The sequence below is a fragment of the Porites lutea genome, chromosome 4, assembly GCF_958299795.1.
Source record: "Porites lutea chromosome 4, jaPorLute2.1, whole genome shotgun sequence".
Taxonomy (NCBI): domain Eukaryota; kingdom Metazoa; phylum Cnidaria; class Anthozoa; order Scleractinia; family Poritidae; genus Porites; species Porites lutea.
The window spans coordinates 39,865,974-39,893,345 of record NC_133204.1 but is presented as its reverse complement, the minus strand read 5'-3'; the positions used below and the strand labels follow the sequence as shown (position 1 = coordinate 39,893,345).

Below are 27,372 nucleotides of genomic sequence, written 5' to 3'. Positions count from 1 at the left end.
TGAGAAGGAGATATTCAAAGCAGTCCAAGCAATGGCATTCCATGAAGACATAAGTACCCTTAAGTCACTTCAAGCCAAGGTAGAAGGTGAAGAAAGATCCGCTGCAAGACAGAAGAAAACTGCCACGAGAAAGACAAGTTCATTACACTGCCTTGACCCCTTCCTAGACAGGGATGGCGTGTTACGTGTCGGTGGTCGAATCAAGCGAGGAAGCTTCATGGAAGAAATCAAATTCCCTGTAATCATCCCAAGAAAAGGCCATGTCACTGACCTGATTATCAAGTATTTCCACGAGAAGGTCCAACATCAGGGTCGCGGCATGTCATTAAACGAGATCAGATCTAACGAATTTTGGGTGATTGGTGGAACCTCTGCTCTAGCGTTCGTGATTTCGAAATGTGTCACGTGCCGAAAACTAAGCGGTGCAGCCCAAGAGCAGAAGATGTCTGACCTCCCGGTGGATCGCCTGGAATCATCGCCCCCCTTCACTTACTGCGCCGTTGATTACTGTGGGCCATGGCGCGTAAAGGAAGGACGCAAGGAAGTAAAGAAGTACATCGCCCTTTTTACATGCATGGCGTCCAGGGCAGTGCACCTAGAAGTTTCGAATTCTTTGGAAACTGACTCGTTTATTAACGCCTTACGTCGTTTCATCTGCCGAAGGGGACCTGTACGACAACTGCGCAGTGATCAAGGGACGAATTTGATCGGGGCGAAGAGAGAACTCCGAGAAACCCTACAAGCTATGGATCAATGCAAGATCAGTAGCGAGATGCTCAAAGAGGATTGTGACTGGGTAACCTTCAAGATGAACCCTCCATCAGCAAGCCACGCAGGGGGAGTATGGGAACGGCAAATACGGACCGTTCGCAGTGTGCCGACAGCTCTTCTAGATGGCAATGCAGGAGTCCTAGATGGGGAAACCTTTCAAACGCTGATCAGCGAGGCCGAAGCCATTGTTAACAGCCGTCCACTAACTCTGGACAACCTCAGCGACCCAGACTCACTAGCTCCATTGACGCCGAATCACATTTTAACCATGAAAACAAAGCCGGTTTTACCACCACCTGGCGTCTTTCAAAGAGAAGATCAGTATTCGAGGAAACGATGGAGACGAGTCCAGCACCTCGCATGCCAGTTCTGGGACCGTTGGAGAAAGGAGTTCTTACAAAACCTCCAAGGAAGATCCAAGTGGACTTCTCCCCGCCGCAACCTTCAGATTGGCGACGTGGTGATTGTTAAGGACGAGCACAAGCCAAGAAATCGCTGGAGCCTGGCTCAAGTGGTAGGAACGTATCCCTGCAAGGATGGTTTGGTTAGAATCGTTAAGGTTCGTATTGGCGATCCCAACCTCTCTGGCGATGGGAGCAGGCTGCATCTCCCGAAAGAACTGGAAAGGCCGATTCAGAAGTTGGTTTTGCGTCTGCCGCAGGAAGAGGGACCGGGATTCCCAGACGGGGAACCATCAAGGCAAAAGTAGATCTAGATTACTAGTTTTTGAACGTTGAACTTATTGGACTTATCTGGTGATTTTAATTTGAAATTCGGTGATTTCAAGGGGAGCCATGTAAGTGCCCCCAGGCACGAGAATCAGCGGTTAAGTTGATTTATTTTGTTATGTTCTTTTTGTCACGCAAGTACCTTGACTAGTCAATTGTTAATAATTATCTCGCACGTGATTAAGTTATTTCGTATGCATCTAAAAGCCCTCGTAAAGATCGTTTGCTACATTTTGAAAGAAAGAAAGAAGGACGTCCATTTATTGAAATTCACGAAGCCGCCAATAATGTAAGTTCGCTTTTAAGTCCGCTTTTAGTTCGCCTTTTTGATATGTTTGCTTTTGGCTATTTGCCTTCTTTAATTCTGTAAATTTCGTTTTCAGTTTCACGATACGATACGATACAATACGATACAATTCAATTTCAGAACAAGCCTGGCCAAAATTGTTTGTATTATCCGTGAATCTTGCGCGGTTTTTAAGCGGCAAACAAGTGCCGCTACAGTCGCACTGGGACAAGACAAATAACAACACAGCAATCTTTAATGAATTTCATGCAACAAGTTACAGTTGTCTTGTCCACACATTAGCAAAAATGCTATTCTAGGCGAATAATAATAGTTTACAATTATATTTACAATAAATGGTTATACGAAATAACACAAACACTCACACACACACAGCAAATAGAAAAGAAAGAAAAGAAGGGAAGGGAAGGGAAGAGGAAAATGAAAGAAAAGAAAGAAAACTCACGATAATTTAACAAATAAAAGGCATAAATAATTTTAAATGGTAATTTCCTTTGTTTGTCTTGTCCAAGTGCGACTTTTGCATTCCAGCATGGCGGTTTTGTACCACGTGAATGGCTAGCTGCAAAGGGTCTATTACGCTCGATACGGGGACGTTGCTGTGTCGCATTGCACAATGGGATTGTTTTAAACCGACGAATTTGGGCCCAGTTTCCAGCGCAAAGCCGTGATATCTAATCAAATGGGACAGCGGACCTCCGAAACAGTCCCATAGTGTAATTGGACACAACACCGAATCAAGCTTAAGCTCCGCCTCAAAAGGCCCCTTGTATGAACCATCTCATTCATCTCATTAGCCTTAGGCCCTGTTCACACTAAGCAAAATTATATTTCTTTTGCAAAAAAATCTGTAAATAGGAAGCCATTTCTAGTGTGAACGATTTTTTTCACCTGCCAAAATTTTCTCAGAATTTTTGTCATGTGACAAACTCCTTTGTCGCTTGACAGCTGTCTCGCAATTTCTCATCTTTTGAAATTATGACACTACTTTAAAAAGCTATTTTATTCGCCCTCCATTTGAGAATCTGACTTATAGCGATTACCAAGAAAACGGATACAGGTTCAAATTGTTGGCGCCGTATTTGTATGTAGTTTTTATGGGGAGTGAGCGGAGCGTAATAATTACCGGTGCTATGAGTTTATTAATCAGCTTTCGTAAAATTTTAACGCAATTTTTAACCCATCGAGCTCTGTTTAGCCTCCCTAAACGTGCATGCGTGCGTGCTTGTCACGATTATACTTAAGGAAGGTAGGTTATACTCTGTGGTACAGTGTGTATTAGCCATTGTTAAGTATAATTTCTTCGCACTTTTCTCTTTTTCTATTTCTAGTTATCTCGGTTTTCTTTTTTTTTTAATGTGCTTTTCTTTAGATTCTGTTTGGCTAGCCTAGCACCGCTCCAACTTTCACCCTAAGTTCCTTTATGGTCTCAATCTTACGATATATGTTGCAGAATGTATCAAGCTTTTTAGGTTTTCTTTGCGGACTCCTCGTCGCCTGAGTAACAACACGTAGGGTGAAATTACTAGTCTTAAGTGTCGCCAGGAATTCTCGGCGTGAAAGGTAGTTGACGACCATGACGCAAAAACCGGGAAAAGTGTCTTGAAGGCTCTGATAGCTGAAACTAAAACTTTTACCCAGTCAAAATAAATTCGCGGAGATTTCTGATACAGGAACCCTTACGTTTTAACGCTAACAATTGCTTGAATTCGTGTTCTCGTACAAGTTAGTTTTCGATAGATGGCATTGTTCGATGTAGAAGGCGTCGCTATAGTAAAGAGCAAGTTTATTCATCACAAATACCATTTTGGAAAAGATTAATTTCTTGCATTGACCAAGAAAACACTGTTTCTTTTAAGTTCTTAATTGTTAAAGGTGTAATGCCAGAAGGAACGTATTAGTGTCGAACATAGATCAGTTGACCAAAGATTAAGGCAGTAACTTATTGACAACATATCACTGATATATCTTTTCAAAGAAAACGAGCTTTATAGTCAGCGTAAACTAAGCTAACAGTAGCCTAGTCTTTTAACTTTGTTTTCGTTGATGACATCGATCCAGCTCGATCTGAAAAGGTACCAGAAACGTGTAAATCAAGTAGTGGAAATTTTCAAAAAATTACCGATAAACAAAATTCATTGTTTTCGCAAAAGTTGAGAAAAACATGGAACATTTGCTACTCATCGCTACTTCGCTAAAAGCTAGTCCTGAACATTTTCACACGCCTTGAGAGTAACAAAACCATGTTTCCGTGCTACAGTCCCCCCTGTTCCTCTGTATGTTCGCATAATAAAGGTAACGAGGATTCTGGGAACGAACCATTACAGTCGACCGGTGGTCATTCCTTTCAGTTCAAACTGAGGAGCATAAATGAACGAGCCATTTGACTGCGTATCACGTGACATCTTGATCGCCTGAAATATCTCATTACTAATGAATCATGTCTTAGATCGTAGTTACAACAAAGACATTAAAGCCACCGGTCGCTTATTACCTATGAGGGGGGGCCGGCCATTTTGTTGAAGGGTTCATTATAAAAATCTTGATTGGTTTTGAGGATCATTGTCGGAAAGGTGTTCGTTACTTGGGGGTCATTGAAAATAAATTTCATAAAAGTTTAATGTGACAGTCATGAATAGTAAACACCAATCTTTTAAAAGCGATTGCGTAGATAAAGTATGTTGACCTCGGTGAACTTCGGCATAATTTGTAACTAGAATATTCGTAGTTTCCACAGCAATCAGGTGGGGGTCACTTTCACAATATTTAAATGTATTGGGGAGGTCGTTTCTAAAACGATCTGAAGAAGTGGGGAGTCAGCTTAAAATATCTTCTAAGCTTTCTCCAAACGCCTCCCCCACCCCTCTCCCTCTCAGGTAATAATGACCAGCCCCAAAATCCTATTTGGTAAGATCAGACTTCAAAGTTCCTTGAGGTGGATGGGGAAACTCCCATGTGCAAGCTAAATTTTAGTAGGTGTGTGACGTAGGGTAGGGGATAGATTTTGAGGAGCTTAACAGTTTAGTATTGCGAAGGCAACTCACGCTTCCAATGAGACTGAGATATACATATATAAGCCAGTCTCTAAACTAAAACCACTTGGGCAGTTAGTAGTCAGTGATGTTGAAATGTGGTAAGAAGCTCTTTACATGTAAGATATACCAGGAAATTAAGTTAAACTTGAAAGGCTTCGTGTACTGGTAAAATCAGTTCAAAATCGAAAGGCAAAAAAAGGAACTAACAAGTTTGCGCGTGGTACATTTTTGTCAAAGTACTGTTTATCCGCGGGAACGTTTGTTTGCATGGTACTATACGTCTTTATAACATTGATTAAAATGGCAATAGAGAAAAGACAGATCGCCTACCAACAAATACAAATGGTTAAATTTGTCATTTAGACAGATCGCCTACCAGCAAATATTTGTCATTTAAAATGCTTAAAGATAATAATGAAGATCAGTAGCGTTAAATGAAGCTACGTTATTCGCACGAGGACAGCTACCTGATACAAATTTGTACATTTTCGTACATTTCAGTCCAAAACAGGAACACTTAAGCGCTTTCACGAGTGGTAAGCTAGAAACTTAATGCAACCGTTATCGTTATAACAAAACTTCAATGCCTTATATTGTTGATTACTTGGAATAGGACGTTTCGTGGTAAGATCTTTGCCACTTTTTTTTCTAATTCTATTGCCACGTAGTAATGGTGGTTTAAGTTTGCACGGCAACATTTGACAGTGGACTTAACTCCTTTTTTCCCTTTTCGGTCCACTTTTCAATGACTTTTAAAAAGCAGTTGACCATCAGTACAAGAAAAGCTTGAATTTTCTACGGTTTAAGATCATTACGAGTTCCTGTACGTTCGGCGCAAATCACCTATTAAGCTAAGCTTTTCAAAAACCTGTTTTGCTCTTGTTCGTCTTTTCTGATCTGTTTGTTTTTTCTTGCGTTTGTTTTTTTGTCTGTTTATGGATGCCCTATTACTCTTCTCCATGTCCAGTGACGCGTGTAAACATAATTTACCAGTTGCGTAAATATGTCAGTTTCACCATCACAGCAACAAAGCCGTGCAAACTATATGTAATTTATTCGTCCTCCATTTGAGAATCTGACTTATAGAGATTAATAATAATTAATTACCAAAGAAAACGGATACAGGTTCAAATTGTTGGCGCCGTATTTGTATGCAGTTTTTATGGGGAGTGAGCCGTGCGTAATAATTACCGCGCTATTGAGTTTATTTATCAGTTTTCGTAAAATGTTGCAATCTGCAGTTAACGCAATTTTTAACCCATCGAGCGCTGTTTAGCCTCTCTATGAACCTGGCTGCAGCTGACTGCAAAACGTAAAAGTGAGCAATTTCAGTCTTTGCAATTCACGCAATTTCAAACTGAAGAATTGTCACCGCCGATCATAAGTTTTTCTAGTATTAGCCGCTTTTTCAATTAGCAAAAACACCAATTGTGTTCAAATACCCGGTTTTATTTTTTATTTTTTTTCGTTTGCAGGACAGCTAGAAAATTAAAAGGCCACTTAATTGGCATCAACGGCTAATGAGTCTGCCAAAACAAGGAATATTAAATAATCTATTATTTAAAAATGGTTTGGGAAAACAACGAGACTGGCGCCTGTGTTTTCTTTTTTAAAAAATGCACTTTATTTGAATGTCGATGTATTTTGCACGAAAATACTAATTGAGGGCACTGTTTTTTCGTCTCCAACTGGAGACGGGGCCGCCATTTTACGTATGGTTTTACGTATCAGAGAAACGCAAAGGTCTACCTGAGTGCAGGGCAAAGGTTGTACCTTCATTTTTCAGTTATTTTAAGACCGTCCCTGAGTACTTGTCCGGGCCCAGGAATCGAACCCGCGATCTCCCGCTCGGAAGTCAAGCCGGCTCTAGCAAGTGTAATTGACACAGATTCGGTTCTATTGTTAAAATGTTTTGTTCACACAGAAAGTCCTCAAAGTGTCTCTTTTGTTGAGCAGAGCTCAACAAAAGCTCTATCATGGGCTTTGATTTTAGGCGACATGATATTTAAGGTATACTGTTCTCTTATTGATTTTAGTTCACCATCGAAATCTATATTTTTTGTTACCCTTTTCACCTTTAATACGTTTTAATAATTCCACAATTGACTTCAATAATGACCACTTTTAATGAGTAGACTACATTTAGACAGCTAAGTAACCAGCGAGAACAAAAGTATTAACAACTACGGCCGACAGAATGTCTACTAACTACCCCCCCCCCCCGGGGGGGTACTCCTTTATATGGCCCATACAGGGATGTGCCGCTGGACAGGGTAAGGTTGCTGAGCTCTCTGTCCTAAACAGGGTATATAATTTCATATGAGTCTGTCAAAAGGGTATTGCCCGCGCGATTGAGTTGATGTCCTAGATGAATTTTGTTTGTTCTCCAAGTATACAAAAGCAATGAGTAACCGTCATCATCATCATCAATCTTTATTTATACACGAAATCGTATCATTTTACATGGTCTTCCTAGGAATCGTGTTTAAAACTAGACTAAAATACTAAGACTAAAAGACTAAGGAACTATTGACTATAATGTTAAAAATACAAAAACTTACATTATGAATAATAAGAGTTATAATGGGTCATGGTGTATTAGAAAAATCTTTCCCATGAATTGAAGTTTTAAAAACATTTAAACTAGGCAGTTTTCTAATCTCTGAGGGAATCTTGTTCCACAGAACAGATCCTCTGTAGTGTAGGCTCCTTTTTGCAGACTCAGTTTTGGGTCTGGCGACATAATAATTTAACTCAGAATTTCTAAGATTGTGTGAATGTACATTTGAGGTGTTGGTAAAGATCCGCCTCAGATACGATGGGGAAAGATTATTATGGATTTTATACATTGTCACAGCCAACTGTTTAAGTCTTGCATATTCTAGCATTTCCCAGCCAAGCTCATCCAACAAAACACTTGAGCGAACGTCATAGTTAGAAAAGGTGAGAATTCTAGCAGCCCTATTCTGCAGCTTTTGAAGTTTGTCTGCTAGTCCCTTATTGATATTACCCCAAACGGCACCACAGTAATTAAAATATGGCATTACCAGTGCATTGTACATGTTCACTCTAGTATCAAATGGTATAAAATGACTTACACGCCTTAAGATAGCAATACCAGCCGATATTTTCTTTGAAATGGTATGAATGTGTGGGCGCCAGTTCAAAGATTCATCAATTTGAACTCCAAGGGACCGTATTTTGCTCCATTACAATTGCAATTAAATGGCTTTAAAACAAGACGGCGTTCAGTTTGCCTTTTGTCCTAAGCAGGGTAATACAATTGAGGGTGTTGTCATAACCAGGGTATGTACATGTATTCTAGGAATTTTTTGTCCTAAACAGTGTCAGGGTTTCAAACTCTCAGCGGCTCACCTCCACCCAAATATTAGTCGAGTACTCCCCGGGGTAACTACATTGTCGTAATAAAACAGTATTTGCGTTGACGTTTAGTACTCTTCACTGGCAGGGCAAGATGACTTCGGGACAAACCTTACTCGTAAAGCTTGCCAAACTTGTCAAAGAACTTCTTCAGAAACTTCCGTATTGGTGGAAGCTACCAATTGTCTTGATGATGTTTTATCAGATCAGACAACGAGACTATCTGCTAAACAACAACTTATTTGATGCTTACTCTTCTCAGCTTACCGGACCGAAATACGATTGTCAAGACCCGCTGATCGGTAAATATTACTATATTAAGCATAACTTTACTCAAGAAAGCGGTTGGGGAGCAAGGGATGGCGCAGTGGTGAGAGCGTTCGCCTCCGACCAATGTGGTGCGGGTTCAAATCCCGGCGTCGACGCCATATGTGGGTTGCGTTTGTTGTTGGTTCTCTCCTTTGCTCTGAGAGGTTTTTCTCCGGATACTCCGGTTTTTCCCCTCCTCAAAAGCCAACACTTCCAAATTCCAATTCGACTAGGAATCAGGTAGACGAAGAACCACTTTGTGGATGTGCTACCTCCGAATCATTATTTGTTATTATTTATTTATTTATTTATTTATTTGAATGAGAAAAATTTAATACACATAATTACTCACCCGCCGACAGTCTGCGTACGGGACGGAAGGAAGAAAACCGTGGAAACGTGGTTGTCTATAAGGGAGAGGAAAGCGGAAAGTGGGAGTTCTAAAGGCGGTATTTCGAAAAAGGACCAAATGAAGGACGCCGGTTAATAATAATAATAACAGCAATTCATTATCTGATATAGCGCTGAATACATGCCTCTAAAGCGCTTAACAAGAAATATTCGAACTTTAAAAAAAAAAGAAATATAAAATCTGATAAAAATCAAAGATCCTAGATCCGGTAAAACTGGGACTTGAGCTGGGAATAATGGGGAGGGGGGGAAGGCAACAGAGGGGTCCAAACCTCCAACCCCCTCACCCCACCCCCTCCTCCAAAGAAGAAATTGCATAAGAAACGGATGAAAAATAATGTATAAAAAAAGTGAGGAGAAAATGAAAAGATCTGTCTAAATAAGAGGTATTGAGCATCCTATGGCGTCTTAGCTTCTATAACCCTGCTTTAGTATGATTTTATATGACGTTCTATAATTGGCAAAAAAAGACAAGATACAGTTGGTGTTGGTAAAAAAGTAATGCTTTCTGTGAATTTTCAACGATTTTTTGGTTCGAGATAAGTCAATGACGACGAGAAAGTGCTTAGCAAATAATTCAGTTCGGAAACCCAAGTGATTTTAGGTGTTTCTTAGGTCGTACTACTATTCGCTGCCTCACCAATCACCCCCTCATCCAACTCTTTTAAACTGTTGAATGAGATGATTCTAATTAATGCCTGACATGTCGTCATAGGTCACATGTCTCTGGGGTGCTTTAAAGTAAAGTATCTAACTCCGTCATACGAGAAGGAGGATACAACAATAGAAGAATGTGTACAGCACTGCAAGGACAAAGAATACGCGTATGCAGGGTTTGATCACAGTCGTCAATGTTACTGTGTTGCCAATCTGCATACCTGTGAATTATCTCAACGCAAGTGCAGAAAAAGGGCTAACGAAAAGTGTCTACCACGGAACATGATTGAAGTCTTCAGAACAAGTAAGAACTTAATTTTTTTTTTTTTGTCCGAGAGAGTTTGATTTTTAAGACGTGCCATCAGGTCAGAATCTTTCCGATTCTCAAGGTTTGAACCATGGTGTCATTTCATAAGTAGCTAGGTTGAGCTTGATCGTTCAGGTGAACGTAGTCCTGAATGGAACTGTTGTGGACAGTGACTAACTTTTCGGCACCCTGTATGGTAGTTATCTTCAGAGTCAAAGTGAGTTGATTCTGCTGCTTAGGTTGAAATCATAATTTACAGTTCTCATGTATGATTTACTTACCACTTATCAATTGCATCTATTGACTAATAGGTATTTTATGTGCATACTTCTTGATTTGCCTATGTTCCGATTGACTAGGACGTGTATAAACTTGAACATTGAGTGACCCGAACAAATTTAAAAGCATTAATTAACGGGTAAAAAATTAAAGGGAAAGTTAGATAATCAGTAAATATATTTTTTTTCCTAGTGCACTGCACCGAAAGTATGCGAAAGTTTCGTACTCATGACGGAACCTGCAATGACCTGAATCAACCAGCTTCCGGAAGCAGGTTTTACCGGTTTGGAAGGAACGTGAATCGTACCAAGACGTTTGAGGACACTGATCTCTTGGAACCATGCCCCCGAGAGTTAAGCAGGAAGTAAGGTTTAATCTTAAAAAGAAATTTGTTCAGTGTCTTTAAATGGATTGTAATTCGCAGTTGTATATAAATAAGGGAATAAGAATTGGCATTAAGAGCGAAACGCACAGCCCTTGTCATAATGAGTGCATGTTATTGCTACTAATTTGTAATTTTACTAGCTTCACTGGGCACAGACCAAAATGGGACGGGCACGAATGGGACTCATAGATCCCATACAAGGTACCTCTATCTCTATGCCCTTTTCCAACATGCAAGAGAGAATAATAAAAAAGATATCGACTGTGGGGGATAGCTTCCTTACAACGGGTGCGATGCGAGGATACATAATTCAGGTAAGAATGGGTGTCATGCAGTTGGTTTGTAAAGCATGCTTTGAAAAGGTCGAGAAAAGGTTGTTAATTAAAAAAATTGCGCCGAAATAACTGTTGTTATGTGTGACCAGAAGCCCTATCTAGTATAGTTTTCGTGCTGGAGCAAAAGCTATCAGGTAATGATATTATTAACATAGCCTAAAAAGTACTGCCGAGTGTTCTTCACACAGAAGTTATACTCTTTTACCTTACAGATTGATGGCCAGAGACAAATTTATTCCCGCCAAGCAGTTAAACCTGTTAGCAGCCGGTTGGATCCAGTTTAACGTGCATGACTGGTTTGACCATGGGCCAGTAGATGTTTCCAGACGTATAAGGATAGAGCTTGATGAAGATGACCCTGTTTATAACAAACATAAAGGCGAGATGAAAATTCCAAGAACAAAGCCAGACAGGTGTCAAATGTGCTCGGTAAAAGAGCAATCAGTTTATCATTTACGCCTATGGTTATTTTTAAATGGTAACTGATCGAGAGGTATCGCGGTCAAGCAGTTAGAGCGCTGGACATGTAAATCGGAGGACCCGAGTTCAAGTCCTGCCTTAACAAGATGGATTTCTTCTCGGTAGTCCCGAGTTCATTCTTAACCTCTTCCCCACTAGCATCAAATTAATGTTATAATTGCTGCCCAGGATAAATAGAGGACTTAAACATATATCCATATATACAAATAAGCCACTGACCTCCGACGAAGGCAATTAATTGATTGCTAACAGGAATGACTATATACTTACCCTGCGAGCACAGGCTACATTTTCGCGGTATGATCGGGCGTGCGTGCTGGCGTGCTACTTTTCGCATGCCATCTCATACCGCGAAAATGTAGCCTCTGCTCGCAGGGTACTATATACTATTTTCTATTTGGTCGTTTCTAGGATACAGACTCCCCAACTACGTATCAGAATGATGTTACACACTGGTGGGACGGTTCTCAATTGTATGGTAGCGATATCCGTACAAATAAGAAACTGCGTAGCTTTAGGAAAGGAAAAATGAAGGTGGGAAAAGATGGTTGGCTTCCAGTAAACCGCAAAACTGGAATAGACATTACTGGTGAGTTTGAAATACGGTCACCTGAAAGTCTTCTGTTAATTTCAGACAACAACAACCCAACTCATGGAATACCTATCCTACAGGGTGTTTCAAAAGTTCGTTCCGATTTTTTATTCGCACTAATTATTAAAAAAAAACCTTTTGTAAAACTTAGTATGTTATTCATTATTTATTTAACATTGAATTACTAAAATATTAGTGACCAGTATGTCTTCCTGTATGTTTTCTGACATTTTCTAAGCAGTGAGGTATAGAATGTAAGAGCTCCCAAGACGTGTCCAAAGTCACATTCTTCCAGGCGAAGCGTAGTCACTGTCTTAGCTCGTCCAGTGTTTTGGGGGCTGGATCTTTGTATGTTGTCTCGTCTACAATAATCCAGATGGTCTCTAGGGGGCTCACATCACATGAGTTTGCCGGCTGGTCCTCCTTTGGTATAAAGTTGGCAATCCTTCTGACACTATGCTTGCATGAAGTGTGCACCGCCTTTTCCTCTTTTCAACTTTTTTTGGTAACATATCCCCTTACCGCTGTGCTCGAAACATTGATCGATAATGTGAAGTTGAAATTGTTTTACCTCTCTGTTTTGTGGAATTATTAAGCGTATACTTACAGCTTTTTCGATAATATTTCTCACACAGTTTGTGAAAAAACGGCCTCGCACTCCTTGGTTTGTCCTCTAAGGTCTTTACTTTTGACCACTTGTTCGGTCATCGTTCAGACTTCTTCAACAATTTGACAATTTTTTTGGACTGAATGGCCAGAAGACCATAAAAATAGATGCCTGAACTCTCGTACAAACAGTGTAGGCCTTCATTTTCATGAAGGAGTAGAGAAAATGGAAGAAAACGATAAAAATACCAAAATAGAAAACCTACAAAATGGGCAGGAAAAGTATGGCGGGAAAAACCTCGCGTACGTGTACAGTTGGCGCAAAAATTAAAATATATATATAATTTCTTCAAATTTTAGTTTGAAATTGCTTTTAACGTTTATTTAGATAAATTTGTTACCTGAATCAGTTTACATTTGCCTAAAGAAGCATTAAATGCTTTGCGCAAAATACAATTTACAATCGGAACGAACTTTTGAGACACCCTGTATGTAGCTCCTTTCAAAAGATTCCTTTTCCAAGTTTACTGGATATAACTTTGGTAGGGAGAATATGCCTTGTATTGCACAATCCTTAAATTAATTTTTTAAAAATATACCACTTCTTGTTAGCTGCTCAAAAGGCGAGAAGTTGATATTTACGAGATAAATAACTATCAAAGAGATACTACAAAGGGTTTTGTTTTTCTAGGTAGAAATTTATGAGGAGTATAATGATATTAACTATCACATCATTTCTGGGAGGTTTTCTGTCTGTCGGAAGGTTACTTAGTCAATAGTTGTTTTAGACAAGGCATTTGGTTCCCTAATCACTCCATGTCTTCATCCTGGCTGGAACATAAAGGCGCAATCAAACCTCGCCACTGAACCCTGTCCTGAGCTTTGGCTTTCACTTCACTCCACGTTAGACCCATCTCCTCCCCCTCTTTCATCACCGTTTTCCGCCAAGTCACAGGTTTTTAGCCGGCCTTTTTTCCTCCCTCTCCCAGGTGAGTTGGAGTCCATCCAGCAAGGCAACTTTGGGTATCCTGTCACTGGGCATTTCGTTCCCTAATTTCATAGTAACAGGTTAATAATAGAAAGACTGTTCCTTGTGAAGAAATGAATCTTTGACTTCTTCTAAAGGTTTTAGCAACAACTGGTGGATCGGTCTGAGTCTCATGCACAACATATTCACAAGAGAACACAACGCTATTTGTGATATGCTGCTGAAGTTCCACCCTGATTGGTCAGACCAGCAACTGTATGACATAGCCAGGTAACTGAATGTTAAATGAAAAGAACCACGAGTGAATTAACCATATTAGGCATGAATAAGTTTGGTAGTCTTTTGGCACTAGGCTTGATGAGCTGCCAAAGTTCAACTTAACAAAAAGTACTAAAGATTTGGCAGCGCCTGAGTAAATACTGAAAATTGATTAATTTTTTTGAAAAAAAGTTCAAAAAACTGAAGTGACATGTAAACCACTCCATTGTTTCAGTGTAACGGCGAATTCACTCTTGTTTACAGACCTTTATTTCCAATACTGCTAGAGAAGGCTACAACATTTAATTCGTGCCACTACACTAACAGTGTTAAAAACAATACAGTCGTCAATGCGTCGAAATCGATCAATTTAGGTCGTTACTTCGAGTGAATGCCGAAGCTGCAAACTCTCGTCAAAAAACATAATAAGGAAGAACAAAAGACTAGGCCACAAGACCTCTAAAGGCGGGGAAAAAATCGAAACAGGGAGCCCATCCGCAACAATATTCTCATTATCGATGTCAGACCGTTGTAAAACTCCCTGAGAGCTCTTTTCCACGCCTTGCGTACCCTACAGCTCGCTAATTCATTGATTTACAGTCATTTTGTAGATTAAGTAATTTGATTACGCTCTTTTGTTTTTTGCTGTGCAGGTTAATCAACACAGCCACGATTCAGAAAATTCACACGGTGGAATGGACACCAGCCATTCTAAACAACAGTGTTCTGCGCGCAGGGGTATATGTGAACTTTGGCCTAAGCCCAGGGAAAGAGGTTTTTGATTGGCTTGCGGCACACAATATAAGTATTGAGGCGAGCGGTGCGGTATTGAAGCCACTTGTTGGCTCTCCAAGCAAGTTTTACGGCGTCCCTTTCTCTCTGACTGAAGAATTTGTATCGGTGTACCGCATGCATCCGTTGTTACCAGACGATCTGTACATGCGCTCGGTTGAAACTGGACAAAGAACTGGAAAGTCATATTCTCTCCCCGAGTACTCTTTCAAAGGAGCTAGGGATATCTTGAAGAAACACAGTGTAGATAACGTTGTATACACATTCGGCGTTGAGCATCCAGGTGCGCTTACTCTTCATAACTACCCAAAGGCCTTGATGAACCTCAAGTTACCAAGGCATCAACAGAACGGAGAGGTGAGAAAACCAGTATGGTATGGGGAGGGACTACTTCTATAATCACTCATCTAGCTTAATTGACTGGATACTTTTCTGTGGAGCTTCGGGTCCGGGCTCGATTCCAAGCCGGTGGTTGGGAGAAGAAAGCAGTTAACCCTTGGCCCAAACATTTGAAAATAGTTAGATTTCGTAGCCATTTCCCTCTAGCAATGCTTTTATCTAATCTGACTCTGTGAGGCGTGACGGAGATATTTAAAGCTATCGCTGTGAACTCTCCTTGTGTCACATTTCTCATCTCACGTTCACATTGGGGCATTCCTAATCTAACCTTCTATTGGCTGCGCCACAAGCAATCTGGCAAAGAACCCCAACACAGTATCGTAAATTATCCAGGAAAATTCCATCAGACCGAAGAGAGTGATAAATGCAATAAATCGGAGAACCCTAGAACTGTGGTGTGTCGATCGTCAGCAGCACTTTCATCCTACACGGAGACTCTCCTTAGTGAAAGGCAGAGAAATTTAATGGCTTGAAGTGCTTTAACCTCGGACAAAACCTGTTGAGACACATTACAAACTCGTCCTGACAAAAATGCCTACCGTCGCAAATTGATGCACCATTTCCCCTTCACTATTCCAATATATCACCAGAAATGCACGCGTGAGTTGTTAGACCAAGACAACTTTGAACAGGGGGCCGGGAGGGGACGACTTTGTTCAGTTTAGAGGAGATTGCAGCATGGCGCGAAATTGAAATAATACATGGAATTGTCTCAACAGTTTTATCCGGGGTTGTAGGTATCCGTGGAGGAAAAGATCAACGTAATGAAGAAAAAACAATTTCTTAGGAAAAAGATATTCTCTTTCGTTTCAGACTATTGATCTAGCAACCATCGACATTTTGCGCGATAGAGAACGTGGCATTCCACGATATAATGAGTTCAGACGATTGACAAACCTTCCTCCTGTGGAGTCCTTTGAAAAGCTTACGCCAAACATGAAACATTCCAGCCTGCTTAAGGAACTGTATGACGACGACATTGAGAAATTAGACCTCCTGATTGGTTGCCTAGCAGAGGAGCCCCGGCCTGACGGTTGTGGATTTGGTGAAACAGCGTTTAATATATTCGTTCTTATGGCCAGCAGAAGACTACAAACTGACAGGTGAGTTGATTGATTGACTTGCGGATTGATTAATTGATTGATTGATTGATTGATTGATTGATTGATCGGTTGGTTGATTGATTGGTTGATTGATTTACTGATTGACTGATTGGTTGGTTGATTGATTTTCGATTGATTGATTGGTTGATTGATGTTTGACTGATTGATTGATTGATTGACTGATTGATTGATTGATTGATTGATTGATTGATTGATTGATTGATTGACGGATGGACTGATTGACTGACCGACCGACTTACTGACTGATTGATTGATTGACTACCTGACTTACTGAAGTACTGATTGATTGATTGATCGATTGATTGATTGATTGATTGGTTTATTGATTAGGTTTCTACATGACTCGATTTTAAAAGAATTCCAAACACCATGCGAAATATAAAAATCAAATTTTCATTCCTGGAAGATCGCAAATTGAACTAAGAAATGAAAATCTACAAGCTTTAACAATCGTGAAAATCAGAGCCAGCAGTGCAAGAAAAAAGTCTGTATAGGGTGTAGACCAAAGTACAATGATTGGGGCAGAGCACTGTTTTAAAAGAGGCCCCAAGTTTGTTTTGTGTAGTCGCGGGTTCAAATCCTCGCTCGACAAAGCTTCTAAATTACCGACCAGTTTTAGCCCGGGTTATATTTGATCATTTACAGGAAGCCTCCCTCCTCCATTGAAAGGGAAAAAGTCCCTAAAAGGAGCTATTAGTACCCATTTATTGTCCACCGTAGTGGTTCATTCTTTAATGTTTTTCTTTAGGTTTATGACCGATGATTTCACTTCAGACATCTACACCAAAGAGGGACTTGAATGGATTCAAAACGCAAATATGAGCAATGTGCTTATCCGGGCATTCCCTGAAATCAAAGGGCTGGAAGAAATGTTGCAAAATGTGGAGAATGCGTTTTTCCCCTGGCCAGTTTGACGACCGAGGATATTAAGGAATTTATCTTCAATGTATTTGTGGGAATATTCTTTGAGTCTGAAATCAAATATGCCGTTGAATATTATCTGGTGATTGGCAATTCTAATCATTATTATATATACTGATAACAATTTAAGTAAAGGAGCGATTAAAACTTACCTGCTCATTGTCTCTTGTCTCTTCTATAAAACTACATATAACGATATAGTTAAAGTCATTTAAAAATGCTCTGGTTAGCATCAACTGTTGTTGCTTAAAGTCGGTTTCCCAATTCAATTCTCAATCACCAGTCCTGGATATTTACCGAACTGCGAAGCAGTGAGGTAAATATCCACGACTAGCCACCGACACTGAGGTGAATAATTGTTTTAGTATGTACTGAAACAGTGAGATAATTGAGCACAAAAACGACGATTTTTAACTCAAACACTGTATCCAACGATTACAATTTTGGCGCGTAATGACCGGGCCGCCGCGGCCGTCGCTTTTTCTTGCCGGCAACTAAAACTTTTGAAGGCATTTGTTTAGCTCTTGCGGGGAAATTTCTTCAAAAGGAGTTGTGAATTCTTTTTGTATTTAAAATCATTCTATAAAAAAAGGTTATTAAATTTAGTTTTAAGCTTATTTATGAACAACTCAACTAAATAAAGTAAGCAAGACTTAAGTTTCATTTGCATTTGTAAACAAAAAACTTTTTCACCGGTTTTATCGATAAATTCGTGTCAAAAACACAAAGCTTTACCTGTTAAAACTTCCAATCCGAACTTCGACACCTTCTTCGTGTATTTCGAAAACAGCTTGCTTGATTAGTTGTGAAATTTCTTTGTTTGTTTACGGCAGCAAACCGGGAAGGCATTTTGCTTACAACTTACACGAGTTTGGCGTCGCTCGCTCAGAGGAACTGGAGGTGAATCAGTGAATAGTGCAGGATATTCACTGATTGAGTAGCCAATCAGAGCGCGCGAAAAACACTATCCACTGTTTTAGTATATACTAAATAGTTTTATTGAGGGTGAAATTGAATTCCAAATCTTAACACCGATTCTTGTGAAAGAGTCAAGCATCTTTTCCGTCCTCGAAAACTTAACATAAAAAGATTCATTTATAAACAAAAGGTATACGTAATTTAAATGGAAATTTTTCCTTGTTTGTCTTGTCCCAGTGCGAATTTTGCATTCCAGCATAGCGGCTTTGTACCACGTGAATGGCTTGCTGCAAAGGTCCTATTGCGCACGATACGGGGACGGTGCTGTATCGCATTGCATAATGGGATTGTTTTATACGGACGAAAGTGGGTCCAGTTTCCCGCGCAAAGCCGTGATATCCAAACAAATGGGACAGCGGACCTCCGAAACAGTCCCATAGTGCAATTGGGCACAACACCGAATCAGGCTTAAGCTCCACCTCAAAAGGCCCCTTGTATGAACCATCTCATTCATCTCATTAGCCTTAGGCCCTGTTCGCACTAAAATATATTTGTTTGCAAAAATATCTGTAAATAGGAAGCCATTTCTAGTGTGAACAATTTTTTCAGCTACCAAAATTTTCTCAGAAGTTTTTGTCATGTGACAAACTCCTTTGTTCCTTGACAGCTATCCTTCGTCGGGTCATCTTATTTCGCGAACATGACCAATTAAAATTCCTTTAATCAACGTTTCTGGTAAGACGAAAAATTTCGCGTGTCTTAGATGCGAACAAGATTGCAAAAAGAAACGATTGGTGAGAACAAAATTTTCAAATTTTTTGCAGACGACAAACTCTTTTTTTTTATGACGTAGTGTGAACAGGGCCTTAGGCTTTCATTCCTTGTTTGCGTCATACGAAACAACAGGTGGATTCTTCTGGATCTTATTTTGGCTAAAATCATAGAAGTTACGAAGTCATATTTTCTGCATTTTGAAAGATTTAGCCTGAACATTTTTGTCTTGTTATCTCCTCCAGCCTCAATCTGAATTTAGAGTTCACTATTACGGCAGTAATTTGAGTTTTTCTATTCAGTCAAGAAACTTACATTTTGATGTAACATTTCAAAACAATATTGTAGGTTGTAAACTAACGACTCAAATAGACCATTTTACAGTTGTGAGCTTAGTATCCCGAAGACTTTGAGTGAACTTGAGGCTGAGGTTGAACTTGTTTTGATACAAACCTCTTTCCTTTTCTCATGGAAATTATGATTAATAAATACCGGTTGGCGAGAACAACATGATTTACATGATAAAGCAGGAAGGGTTGTATCAAAACAAGGTCAACTTCAGCCTCATTTCCACCTGTAACTGTAAAATAGTCTATTGTTCTATTGTCTTGACAGAGCTCCTCTACGGCCAGGAACGATATCAATCACAAGATCATCATACGATCCCACATATGCACCATCTTGCTTCTTGTGATTATTGCAAGGCACACAGATTAGAAATTCAAACCAAAACATATTTGATCCAGCAACTTTCTAGCACGGGCAGTAGAAACTACTCTTCCGCCCGTGCTAGGAAACTTTACGCCCAGGTTTTAGTCGTGCTGTTTTCAGCCCCGATTTCTGTGGATAGCAACTATTCAGTCAACAACTACGTATACTGTAAATAATCTTTTTTTTTTCAGCGAATTGTTTCCTGCTAGTAAGTAATCGCAGTTTTCATGACTCTGATAATGGTCTTGTTGAACGTTTAGAAGATGACTTTCTAACAGCATTCTATAGTTTTTATTGCCATGCAGTGCCGTAGCCAGACCAAACGGCCAACCGAGGCAGGCGGGAGTTGCTAGGGGGTTCGGGGGCATGCCCCCCCCCCCCCCCCCCCCCCGAGAAATTTTGAACTTTAGTCTCTCGGAAATGCGATTTGCAGCGTTTTCTGGGCCTTTCGGTAACTTTTTTTCGAGTTAATTTAAGTGGAATTTAAAAAGCAATAATCAGAAACAAGCTACATAATCTGGGTGACCGTTAACCTCGCCAATGGTTTTGATCAGTATTTGTTCAAAAAAAATTTGAGTTAACGTACGTAGCCCCTTGAGATCGATGATATGGTAATTTTTTCATAGTATATTGACTGAATTGCTGAATTCTTTGTAATATCATGATGCGTTAAAAATATCCGATGATTGCTTATGTAAAATAAAAATGATCGGCGAAATTCGTCAAAATTTTACCGAGGCGAGTGCCTCGGTTGGCCTCATACTAGCTACGGCGCTGCCATGATACTTTTGAAATTTGATACGTCTGTTAAGTGAGGTACATGTATGAGGATCGGGCGTCGTTTTCGTTGGTTGATTAAGGTCCTTTCCGCCATCTTTATAGCTCCAGTAAAGATACAACTCCGTTCAGAGACGCAGAATCACGAAACCGTATAGAATTAATAGCTGAGTTTAAGATCATAATAGCACACCTGCCAGCTGGTGCGCAGAGGTTCAAAAGCAAAACTGGTCATACCTGTTAACGCAAAAAAGATTATGAAACTGACAGGATTCTCTTTTGAATTCTCCTTACATGCATGTCACAAGCCACTGTATCTGATTTTGGAGATTTGAGTAACGAATCCGAGCCTCATCTGTTTTAGCAACAGATTAAAATTCTCTCAGTTTGCTTTGATAGATAATTTCTTGCTGTGAGAGAGGACCGTATAGGTTTATCAGTGTAAACTTCAGAAAAAATTTGGTTAAGCTGCCGTTCCTCGGGCAATATCGAATTCTTTAGTTAACGATATGATCCAAGATTTGTATTACATTCTATTTATTTTCGGCGCTGGTTAGGAAGTAAACAAGGAGGAACAATATATTTCACGGCCAACGGATCTAAGTTATTCCAACATGATATTAACCGAGGCATTCACTCAACAAAATACCTAAAGGTAAGTACTGTCGCAGTCTCGCAAACCACACCAAGTAGAATCGCTTTACAAGCTTAGTTTCAAATAAAGTGCTGAGAAGTGACTGTAGTCTTTATTTGCCAGTCACTATTTTTAAACGCCGCTAAAAATTTAAACAGCGAATCCGCCAAATGAAAAACAATGAAAACGATTCTTGAAAAGGTGACCATCTATATAAGGACTATCATATATATCTTAAGAGATATATCATATGATAATTTAAAATTTGGTGCCTCTTCCAACCACAATATGTTTATACTTGTGTTGGTTATGTTTTCGTTCACTTGTCATGAAACGCAAAAATCTGGTTTAGTCTAATCTTAATTCAGTTATTACGGGGCTGCTGGTGACAGAGACTGCCGTTTCAGCAACCTTTGCGCAAGTCATAAGCAGAATGAGTTCAGTGTAAATCGTTGATGGTATTTTAATAATTTTTACTAGTTATTGACATGGCCCCGCTTGTTCAATTTTTGGGTAGCGCTATTCGCCGGATAAACCACCACTCACTGGATAAGAGTTAGGACGACCATATGCGTTATCCTCCAGATGGGGATTTCCTCAGTGGATTACCCTATCCACCTTTAGAACAACAGGGTCCTGAGTAGTTACCTAACTCTTCTTAGTTAGCTGACGTCTACAAAAAAAGAAAAGTAACCAAGAAACAAAGTACAGTATCATTGAATTAAAGAGATCTTTGTCTTTGCGTGAGTTTCATGGAGTTAAGTTATGGTTATTTTCGCACTCTTTTCGGCCGTAAGTAATAAAATAAAGAGGATACCTGCAATTATCTAACAGAAAAACTGTCATCTTTGACAGAACATAGTTAATTGCCTTCGTTGATTTTTCATTAATTTGTTTCCTTTTTTGTCGTTCATGACCTTTCAGTTTCATTCTGGACTTTTTCATTCACGCAAATGGCGTACGCCCCCATGATTTGGTTGGCAAGCATTTTCTTGACAGCTTACTTATGGAGGTTAGCAGGTAAGTCACTGAACTGAACCTATGTTGCAAAGTATCCTAAATTAATCCCTAACCTACCCCAAAGTTAGTGAATTATGACATCCAGGAGCCCATTACGCGGAGCGAGCAATATCCATGTACTCCGGCTTGTCTGGGCGTTTCACCGACCAGTTTAGATCGTTTTTGGCTCAAATATAATATCTCCGGTCAAGTCTCACTAGTGTAGTCTATTTCTGTCTACCTTGAAAGTCTAAGGCGGTTCACTACACCCAAATAAAATCTAATTAGTAACTTGACGTTTGGTTGGTGAGAAATATACAACTCACTGAGATTTATGACAGGAAACGAGACCAAAAACTCTCAACTGCGCCCATAGTCAACATTCTAAAAAAACACGTTTTGTAAAATATCACATACTCCTAATAGCCCAAGGAAACGAATGATACCATAGGATCTCGACCTCAATAGTAACAACTTTTCGTAGTTAGCATTTTCGAGTATTAACTTAGATATGAACGGGATTGTCGCCGTTATAGATGCAACCTGCTCTCCGAGAGTCGACTTATTACAGTGAATTCGTTAGAACGCTGCACCGGTATCGCAGAGGTATTGAGGGTTCAAAGGCCCGAACGCCTGAAACTTTTGAGGCGTCCTTTTCGCACAGCAAAAGTTGCGTATAACTGCAACCATATTTTTCACATTTAATTCTTCGTCCAGCAGTTCTAAAATATTATAGTGGTATATTCGTTATTTCATATAGTCTCTAATTAGTTAAGAATTTGAACTGCCGATGAAAACATCTTTCATCCAACTGTAGTTTTTATTCCTCGCATTTCATTATACTGCTACAGAAATTTGGTACCTTTCTCATAAAGTTCATATACTTGCAATAAAATTACATGATAATTCTCTAATTATCAAAATATTATTTCTTTGCATTAGAGTCCATTGAACGTTGTAAGAAATACCCGAAGCCCAAAAACGGTCACGTGGTTTGCGATAGCCTTTTTCGACTGTTTTGTACTCCGGAGTGTAATGAGGGCTTTACGTTTGAATCCAAACCCGCTGTTATGTACATGTGTGGACCCATAACAGGGAACTGGTTTACTTATCCTGAAGGAGAAAAAGTCCCCTGGCCAGACTGTGTAAGAAAAGAGAGGTAAACGTAACTTTCAGTTATTTGCCGTGACAGTTAAAGTACTACGTATACTAAAGTTTTCAATAGCATATTTAATATCTTAATAGCACCTTTTGAAACTGTTGTTCACGTTCATTCGCTTAGTACCCTTTTATGCTAAAACCTAGTTTTAAAGAATAATTTAGCACTGGTCAAGTTTATTCTTTTTCTACCTAGTAATTACCTCATTGCTTTTGACGGGCAAAATGTCAAACTGTCAACAGCTGAGTCCTTAAAGATTCACCTGTAAAGCCTAGCCTCCATTGTTTGCTGAAGTGAGAAAGTTCAAAGAAATCACCGTGGAGGGCTAAACGATTTTCATCACGGTGTCACTAATCAGTTTTGTTGTGGTAAAGGAACAAAATGTCTTATTGAAATATTTAGAGAACAGCCGGTCAGGTGATAAGTCATCCCGTTTTATAACTCGATTTTGCTTGGTTTGTATTTACCCTAGCTCCGAAAACCATGCCATAGGAAATGACATGACCAGTCGCAGAGCGCAAATCGCTGCAACATTGCATGGCATGCATTTTGGCTTTTCTCCTCCCAAATACCAACAACAGCCGGTACAACTTGGTAGACCAGATGCAAGGTAACGTTATCGTGGGAATATAAATACAGGCGATGGCCCTGTTTTCCGATGGCCATCCTCGGAGACCCAGGAGCAGTCAGTCGGGTCGGAGGAAACGGTACGGCACGAAATACTGACTGCCCCTGGATCTCCAAGGATGATTTATTGAATAAATTTTAGTTCTTTATTTAGTGTAGAATATTTCTTTATTACATCATGCTGCTACAGTAAAGTATCATTTAGTTTTGGCAACTTAAAGTTAAATTCCCACTTGATCATATACTGAGAGGGACGTAATTATTGCAAAGACTCCGACAGTGCATGTTCGACCGTCAAAAAACGCGGAATTGATTCTCTTCCGAAACTGGTTGGTCCCAAGTTCCTCCCTTTCAAAGAAGAATTAGCAGTGTTTTAGGAAAATCACTCTATCACGAATAGCATACCTTACGCTCGGTTACCATCCGCTTTTTGAGGAGATGTACCTGCCGCGAGCCTAAGCACACCCCAATGTTAGGGTTTAATTCTGATAACTGACACGGCAGTAGATCAGCCATACGATGAAATGACGAAAAACAAAAAAAAGATGCTTTGATAAACTGAGACAGCGACAAAGACAAGCGCAAATACAATAGCAAACTACCGACAGACACATGAATTACTCCTCAAAATACCTGAAATAAAGGATTTTGAAATTCTGACAAGGGGCATACGTACCTTCCTAAGAGGGCTTCGTTGAGGAGCGATAAAAAGTAAATGGCCCACGCCATTTTTTGTGGATTGCCCAGTGACGGAACTAAAACATTAAGCACAGTCGCTATTTAATTACCAAAAGGAATCAGGGTTGTCCTTCACTAGAAATGTAACACTTCGACCTACATTAAGACTTGTTGTTTTCATTATCGTAGATATCTTCAGATGTTTAACTACATTCAAAGAGCGCAGCAGCAAAATAGTAACAACCAAGTGGGAAGATATCGCAGCCTGGACACTCGGGAACAACATCGACAGCTTGAATCACTACAGCGTCTGCAGCAAAGACAAAAATATTTACAGCTGCCAGAACAATGGCGTATGAGCAGACTGAGAGTAACACCAACTAGATTAATGGTAAAACCACAAAATTATCAACCACAAATATTTCAAAAGGGCCGCCAACAGGATCAAAAACAGAAACAGCAGCAGAGAAATTTACTGTTATTGCAACAACAATGGCGGATAGGGAAACAGACATGGCAACCACGAGAATTAATACAACAATCACAGAATTATCAGCCAGATCTTACTAACAAGGAACGCAAACAGCGTCAGGCCATTGATTCAACAGTTATAGATAAACAATTAAATGTTCAAACCAGCTATCCGAATTCGAGAGAAAATATTCTGACAAACAGAGGAATGGGCATTTCGCACATTGCACCACCCGGGCGAGCAGAATTAAGTAAAAACTTTAAAACAAGGCAAATTCCTTATAAATACTCTTCTCCATACACAACACTTCAAAGTACATATGAAGAAACAAAAAAGGGAAGTTCATTGTTTCAACGGAGTAATCTACAAGTTAATTCCCGGCCTACCCTAAAATACCCACAGCCTCAAAATCGCATTTTTGAGCAAAACAAGCCAATAATACCACAAGGGGGACTTCTTACGGCTGCACAAGAAAGAACCTCGCTTAGGCAGCAAAGCAGCTTGGCATTAAATTCCCAAAAAGATGTAAAATCACAACTTTGGAAAGATAGCCGGGGCCAGAATACTGCGCATGCTGGTGTAGTCTCTCAACCTACCAATCAAATCGCATCTACAGGCTTAGATACAAAGCTATCCAACCAAGCAGGGAGAGTCCCTATTGGCCATTCTCCTTTGATGTTATTAGGAACTGCCAAAACTCGAAAAGAGGACTTGGTCCATAAATCTGTGAGTTATAAATTTCCAAAGTACTATGAAAACGCTCCAAACTTCAACTCAAATCAGATGCCAAATACAACGTCTAAGATGGACGAACGACCAAAAAAACTCAGAAAAAAGGAAAAGTTATTCTATTTTCCAATCAAAAGAGACACACTTGTACAAATATTACTCACAAATCTGCAAGAAAAATTCAAATCGTTTGATGAAAAAAGAAGTATTAACTCAACAAGTCAAAGAACTTCAACAAACAAAGAAAATGTCACCAAATTACACGTTCCGGATGGCTCTCAAGCTAAAAATTCAAATTATGGATACGGAATTAAGCCACCGAGTGCACCTGCTCCGACGATACAACTGAATAAATCGCAAACTTTCGATTCATCAAGAAATATTCTATATAATTATTTTGCAAATGACAGTGAATCCCACAGAGCCAGAAAAGATAGTGTTTATGCACCGAACAATCTATATGACAAGCCTTCTGCTGTGAACCCCAATCCCGAGGTTCCAGAGTACAGGCCAATACATGTGTAGTATTTCCAGTTGACGAATTGTGGTAAGTGTTTTTAAGAGGATTTGGCCCTGCGCATGCTGTCAACAGATCAGTTCCAAGTAAGACAAAATAATCAAATCAAATGAAGAATGATCGCCGCAGTTGTGAACGCAATTTATGCAATTGCGTACGAAGCCTGAAAAAAATTCATGACTTCAATAGGGTTTGAACCCCCGTGCCTTAGCGATACTGTTGCGATTCTAACCAACTGAGCTATGAAGCCGCTGATGTTGTGAGCTGGTCAATTATGTGTTCATATGTTTCCGTGAAAGAGATGAATGTGATTGATGTATATCTAAATAGACACAGATATTACGGACACATTACTTTAATTTTTGTATTTCTACAGGTGTTCTTTGGGCATTTTAGATAATTCTAAGACCGCTTGTTGAGGACCAAACTACCTTACCTCGAGTCCTCGAGAGGGAGTAGAGCTCTTAACTGTGTGATTGCTCCACACACTTCATAATCTGCTTTCTGCTTTTTTTTTTTCGTCTTTTTTTAATCATGTCCACACGTATCGTTTGTCCCCATCCACTCATACCTGCTTTTGTTGAAAATGAATATTTTTATACGAATTGGGCCTACATTATTCCCCAATTCTCCCTCTATTCTTCTCAAAAGCAGACCAAAGTTGTCTCACCAACCAACGCCGCTATGTGCTGGTTTAACCCTGGATCTACGATCTATTGCTTGTGGGTCTTTATTGAGTCGTTTACTGCGCTTTTCAAACATGCGAATTCTGAAGTTCAAAAGCCAACTGACGATTGCGTTTTTCACTGCCGTCAATCATCTTAACGGATTTCTTAGGAAACAAAACTTTACTTTAACGGGTTCAAAATGTCATGGTTTGTGATTTGTGATTGGTGGATTTCGTTCCGTTTTGTGTGTTTCTGTGTTTCAAGGTTCGTTGCTTGTGATCGTAATTATGATTGACGGCAGCGAAAAACGCAATTGTGAAGGCGACTTTTGAACTTTAGAGTTCGCATGTTTGTGAAAAGCGCAGTAATCCCTCGGTTTTTGAAGTCCATGTTTTAACATTTAACAGGGATACAATCATTTAAAAATGATTGTTTCGTCTGTCCCCATCCACTGATTGTGTAGCATTCTGGAATGTATGTGTGCCACTCCGCTCTACGGACACCCATTTATAATACGGAAACTCGTATATAGCGGACAGTTTCTTTTTTCCCGACGAAAAGCTCAAATACTTTCTCAAAAAATTAAATTTCTTTATACGGACAAAGGTTAATACGGACAACGGACACTCGTTTCTGTGTCTTGAGTC

The 27,372-nt window shown here is 39.7% G+C and overlaps 3 protein-coding genes across 3 annotated transcripts; all 3 read left to right on the top strand.

The window, feature by feature from the left end:
- The first annotated feature begins 31 nt into the window (after window positions 1-31).
- Window positions 32-1,480, top strand: LOC140934667 (uncharacterized). Its single transcript, XM_073384251.1, has one exon. It carries the CDS (start codon window positions 32-34, stop codon window positions 1,478-1,480), a length of 1,449 nt encoding a protein of 482 aa, XP_073240352.1.
- Window positions 1,481-8,316: 6,836 nt separating this feature from the next.
- On the top strand, window positions 8,317-17,130 carry LOC140934666 (uncharacterized). The gene is made up of 9 exons (XM_073384250.1): window positions 8,317-8,524; window positions 9,658-9,903; window positions 10,378-10,549; window positions 11,118-11,334; window positions 11,797-11,974; window positions 13,709-13,841; window positions 14,483-14,978; window positions 15,834-16,123; window positions 16,893-17,130. Exons 1-9 carry the CDS (start codon window positions 8,317-8,319, stop codon window positions 17,056-17,058), a joined length of 2,106 nt encoding a protein of 701 aa, XP_073240351.1. The 3' UTR covers window positions 17,059-17,130.
- Window positions 17,131-21,813: 4,683 nt separating this feature from the next.
- On the top strand, window positions 21,814-26,301 carry LOC140934664 (uncharacterized). The gene is made up of 4 exons (XM_073384249.1): window positions 21,814-21,896; window positions 22,818-23,034; window positions 23,507-23,644; window positions 24,529-26,301. Exons 1-4 carry the CDS (start codon window positions 21,830-21,832, stop codon window positions 26,063-26,065), a joined length of 1,959 nt encoding a protein of 652 aa, XP_073240350.1. The 5' UTR covers window positions 21,814-21,829; the 3' UTR covers window positions 26,066-26,301.
- The last annotated feature ends 1,071 nt before the right edge of the window (window positions 26,302-27,372 follow it).